Source organism: Silene latifolia, chromosome X (assembly GCF_048544455.1).
Source record: "Silene latifolia isolate original U9 population chromosome X, ASM4854445v1, whole genome shotgun sequence".
NCBI classification, from domain to species: Eukaryota; Viridiplantae; Streptophyta; class Magnoliopsida; order Caryophyllales; family Caryophyllaceae; genus Silene; species Silene latifolia.
The window spans coordinates 315,213,699-315,219,079 of record NC_133537.1 but is presented as its reverse complement, the minus strand read 5'-3'; the positions used below and the strand labels follow the sequence as shown (position 1 = coordinate 315,219,079).

Below are 5,381 nucleotides of genomic sequence, written 5' to 3'. Positions count from 1 at the left end.
CTAGATGGAGTATTTGATTGTAAGGAAGCTTTATTTTGACCTCTCCAACCCCTTCAACCTTCACCTTTTCTCTAGTAGGTAAAGTTATGAACTTGCCCTCACACTTCTCATAATAAGAAAAATTGTCCTTCTTTGTACAAATATGATAGGAACACCAAGAATCTAAGATCCACTCTCCCTTAGCCTCACACTTCTCTTGTACCAAGAGCATATCACCATCCTCACACTGGACCGTTATAGCTGCAACTCCCTTCTCCTTAGACTCCTTCAATAATTTTATGTCCTCATCTACTTGGGGACACTCATACTGAATATGTCCAAATTCCTTACAATAGTGACACTTCACCTTAGAGTTACGACGCCCACCCTTTTTTAAAATATCTACTGCCACTAATGTCAGCTACTAGTGCACCACATACCCCCGAAGTGCTCGAACTCGAGCCCTGCTTTGACAACTTGTCTGCTTCGAATAGAACAAGTGAACAACGGTAGTTTCATCCAAGGTTAAAGTTGTCCTTCCCACTAACAAACTAGTAATCACGTTATTATAATGATTAGTATTTGGTAGAGATGCCAACAACATTATCGCCTTGTCTTCCTCCTTGAATGTCTCATCTAAACTAGCCAAAAGGGTGATTAGGCCATTAAACTTGCTAAGATGATCCCGCAAATAGCCGTTCTCTTCCATCTTGAGCTTAAATAAGTCTTTCTTCAAAAACAATTTATTTGCTAGGGACTTCGCATTGTATATGTTCCTTAGTTTTGTCCACAAACTCTTCGGACTGTCTTCATCAAGAACCCTATACTTGATTTCTGGTGCAAGGGCTAACCGAATAGTTGAAACTGCTCGTAGTTTCATCTCTTTCTACTTGGAATCTTCCAGATCTTTAGGCTTCTTGTCCTCAAGGGTCTGATGTAACCCTTGCAGAATGAGGATATCTTTCACCATACTTTTTCCATAACGTGAAGTTGTTCTTTCCACTAAACAACGGCATCTCAAACTTACCACCCAATATTTTTTCCATCGCAGTAGAATCGTCACTCTAGCTCTGATACCAATTTGTGAGGTATTAAGTATTAAATAAAAAGGGTAATTTGATAACTTATACCTTAAATAAGTCACTTTTTCAAATCTTATACCTATGATAACTTTCTTTAAAATATTATACCTAAAATAACATTTTTTTTCCAAACTTAATACCAAATCTGAAAAAAAGCCTTGAATTGACAATTTCACCCTTACTAATTAGACATTGTCACCCTTTGCCTGACCTATAAACACACACATCCACGATTACCATCGCTAAAACCCATCAAATTAGTAAGGGCAAAATCATTAATTTAGGTTTTTTTTAAGATTTGGTATCAAGTTTGGAAGAAAATGTTATTTTAGGTATATGATTTTAAAGAAAATTATCTAAGGTGTTAGATTTGAAAAGGTGAGTTATTCAAGGTATAAGTTATCAAATTACCCAAATAAAAACAAAGTATGGAAAAACACACAAGATTTTAGTGGAAGAACTCTCTCACACCATTATTGTATTAATCAATAAGGCCAGTTACAAAGAACTCTTTGTAACACTACAACTTTGAGAACTCTCAAATATGACTACTAGGCCCTCTCTCACAAATCTTGGGTACAATTACGAGCAACATAGCCAACCCTATTTATAGGTTAGTACAAATAGTCCGTCTTGCTTCAGACCGCAATAAGACCTCTCACAAGTGAGAAGCACATGGGTGGTGGGACACCCCCATGTGCTTTCCCACTCACACCCTAAATGGGTTTTTTGTGAGAGAAAATAGTATCCGTCTGACCATTTCAGACGGATATAGCGGTCTGAAATAAGAATTTGTGTAGTACAAATATTCTTCTTACCAAAAAAAAGAGTATACCTCCCTAATTCTATTAGGTAACAAATAAACTTTCTAATATCTCATCTCTATTTTTCCAATAGGAAAATATTCCTAAATAATACGAAGTATGCAATATTAATTAAGAACTAACAAATATCAGAAACGAATATCCTACTTCGTCTAGAATTCTAGACTTATATTTCCATATCAAGCCTATTTCCTAACAAAATTAAATATAATGCATTTGATTAATAAAAGAACACTTTATCTTGTACAAAGTACATCAACTTTCAAGTGTCGATGATGGTTTGAGATTGCCAAAATTTTGCTCTTTCAAATCCATTCACACAATTTTCAAGATCCTCAATAGTTTGATCAATTTCATCTTGTGTGTTCATCACAAAAGGTCCAAATTGCACCACGGGCTCTTCTAAGGGTTCACCACCAACCAAAATAAACCTAAGAGCCTTAGTAGAAGACTTGTTCCATGCTACTAGCCCATCACCTAGCCCTAGTAGAAGAAGATGATGAGATGATGTCGAGGACGATGTCGAGTTTCCAAAGATGCCCTCTCCTTCCAAGACATAGACAAATGAGTTCCATGACTTTGGAATTGGTTGTTGGAGTTTTGCCCCTGGCTTTAAGGTGTAGTCAAGGAACATAGTTGGTGTTATAGTTTGAATTGGTGATTTTATGCCCAATGCTTCTCCGGCTATAACTCTAACCTTGATGCCATTTTTCTCAATTTCGGCTATGTCTTTGCTTTGCATTTCTTGGTATCTTGGCTCCATCCTGAAATTTTAATTAGTGACAAATATATAGTAAATCACATATTCGTGTTCAAGACGACAATATAAAAAGAGTCTTAAAGACTAATAAAAAGTTTATCCTATATATGTAAATCAGATTATATTTGACCTATTTTTATCCTAAGAGACAATTTATGAATCGATCGACAATAAATAGTGAAGGAGGAAAGCACACATACATTTTGTGTTTGGAAGAAAGGTTAACCCAAAGTTGTAAACCTTTTTGGACACCGGAGGTAGCAGGCATTTCAGAGTGAACAATTCCTCTTCCGGCAGTCATCCATTGCAATCCACCTGCATCAATCGTCCCTTTGTGTCCTTGGAAATCTTCGTGTGTTACGCTTCCCTATTGGTTTACCATACACAACAATTCTCAAATATATATATCCCTTGGTTTTTCTACTATGTAAATATAAATAATCTTTGTTTTACTAGACCTGTCTTTATTTTGCATCAAAATTTGACACTAATATTCATGATTCATGAACATTTTTTATATAATTATTTCTTTGGTGATTCATATTTCGCCGAAATACATACTTAATCTAAGCATCTAGTGAGTGAATTAAGTGATTATAAGTTGGCCTGGTTATTCCGATTATAGTGCTAAAATACGATTTTCTAAAAATGTAGCATTACGTTAATGTTGGTTGATAACAATCATAATCCGCTCATAAGTAAGAGTCTTATACATTAAAAGGTTGTATTGTTGAGTTGGAATTAAATTAGGAGGCGTAAACGAAAAGAGGCGTGAATTAGGCCAACACTCAACTGGCATGGTAACTAATTAAAGCCTTAAAATCATGACATTTTGCCTCAACAATTTCAATAATAATCCGTACCATTCTTAATTTTGTCATTAATTTAAATACATTGAATCTTACGGAGTATTATGCAATAGTTTACCTGGAGCATGTATGTCACTGTCTCAAAGCCTCTATGTGGATGATCAGGGAACCCAGCTGGAGCAGAAACTGATAAACAATAATGGAAAACCAAACAAATTTATTACAGAGTAACGAGCCAAATGTGGTAGCGATGCCAACCCGAGGCGAGCCGATATTCATGCCTATATAAACAAAGAAAGATTGGTAATAATGAAAAAAATGGCAAATGTTTCTAATAAGTACAGTACCTGAGAATTCATCTAAAACCAGGAAGGGATCAAAGTATTTGAGCTCAAACCTGTTCACACAAAAATGATTCATTTACTCAAACTTACCTATAAAGGCTACAATGTCTTACGATCACATGTGAAACTGTGAAACTACCTTAAATAGTTAAAATGCAAGAAATTTTGGCCTACTATTTTACAAAAGAAAGATAGATTAAAAAATAGTACTTCATTTTATTATTAGTGCTGAATTTCGATATCACCTCTTACATATACAATGCATGTACCAGTAATGTTCACAAGAAAAAATAATATCTTTGATCATAATAATCAAGAGTAAAGTATTTCGGAATACTCGTATAAACTACTCTGTAATAGATAAATAATAATAGTGACATACCGGCCAATGCTTCTTCTAACAACAGCGCCAACACCTTCCCGTTGAGGTCTAGCTTGGAATTTTCTAACAATTGGACGTGGATCATTTACAATAGAGCTGCATTCCTCTGTTTTTTCCATTTCTTCTCGTTTTAGATTTTCTTGTTTTCTTACTGTTTATATTGTCTTTAGGTTGAATTCAACCAAAATAGATGGATCGTATTTATAAGAAACAATGAAGCATGTTTGATGAAACGTGGAAATAGTAGACGTAGTTTATTAATTAGTGGTCAAAGCAAGGAAATTTTATTAGTGGTTCCCACTTGTGGTAGCTTCTTTTTGGACTTTTTTTATTAAGTTATGTCACCTTAACGTCATGGTGATGGCTTTCTTACATGTCCTACAAACGGGTTTGCATCACCCCGACCTAGTAAAACAAACTCAACCCAAATAACTCAGATTTCAATTTGCCTTCACCCGAATTGAGTGTATGTATCTAGCGAAAGATACAAAGTGTCTATGCTATTCAACTTGGCCTGAATATTTATTATCTATAAAATATAATTAAAAAAACTACCCTAAAATGATAAATAAATGTCATCTAGACAAAGCCACGTAGGATCCAAAAAGCCACCTAGATTAAAATTTAATGTGACGTGGCATATTTAAATGTGATGTTGCATATTTTTAATGTGACATGTCGAATTAATGTGACATGAATTATCAATTTATTATTACAAGACATTAATTTAAATCATTTATCTATAAATTAATTTAATTCACTTATATCTATAATATTAAAGGATATTATTATTATTCTTAAATTAATTTTGTATATTAAATATATTGTCTTCCAAAATTTATATAACTCATACAAATTTACATCAAATTTAATAATTTATAATTAATATTCACATTTTAATTGAAATTTTTGTAATAAAACATGTTAATAAATTTCATAATTTATAATTAAAATTTAATTTTTAATTAAAATTTTTGTAATAAAACATGTTAATGAATTAATTAAACCTCTTCATATTACTAAACACTCACCATTATTAACATTTTCCTATTTAATTCATTGTTTTTAAAAATTTTGTACTAAAACCTGTTAATAAATTAATTAAACCTCTTTATATTACTAAACACCCACCATTATTAACATTTTCCTATTTAATTTTTTTAAATTAAATATGGTAATAAATTGATTAAAACTCTTCATA

General features: G+C 32.9%; 1 protein-coding gene across 1 annotated transcript; it reads right to left on the bottom strand.

Annotated features, from left to right (window-relative positions):
- Nucleotides 1-2,017: 2,017 nt before the first annotated feature.
- On the bottom strand, nucleotides 2,018-4,394 carry LOC141621969 (pirin-like protein). The gene is made up of 5 exons (XM_074438067.1): nucleotides 4,181-4,394; nucleotides 3,802-3,851; nucleotides 3,573-3,640; nucleotides 2,846-3,012; nucleotides 2,018-2,649 (listed from the first exon to the last, which is right to left on the bottom strand). The coding sequence occupies exons 1-5, from the start codon at nucleotides 4,297-4,299 to the stop codon at nucleotides 2,148-2,150; spliced, it is 906 nt and encodes a 301-aa protein (XP_074294168.1). The 5' UTR covers nucleotides 4,300-4,394; the 3' UTR covers nucleotides 2,018-2,147.
- Between the last annotated feature and the right edge of the window lie 987 nt (nucleotides 4,395-5,381).

Coding starts and splice junctions, on each gene's coding strand:
- LOC141621969 (XM_074438067.1), bottom strand. CDS start 4,299: ATGGAAAAAACAGAGGAATGCAGCTCTATTGTAAATGATCCACGTCCA. Junction 3,641..3,801: donor GGTTTTAGATGAATTCTCAG/GTACTGTACTTA, acceptor ATTGTTTATCAG/TTTCTGCTCCAGCTGGGTTC. Junction 3,013..3,572: donor CAGTGACATACATGCTCCAG/GTAAACTATTGC, acceptor GTAAACCAATAG/GGAAGCGTAACACACGAAGA.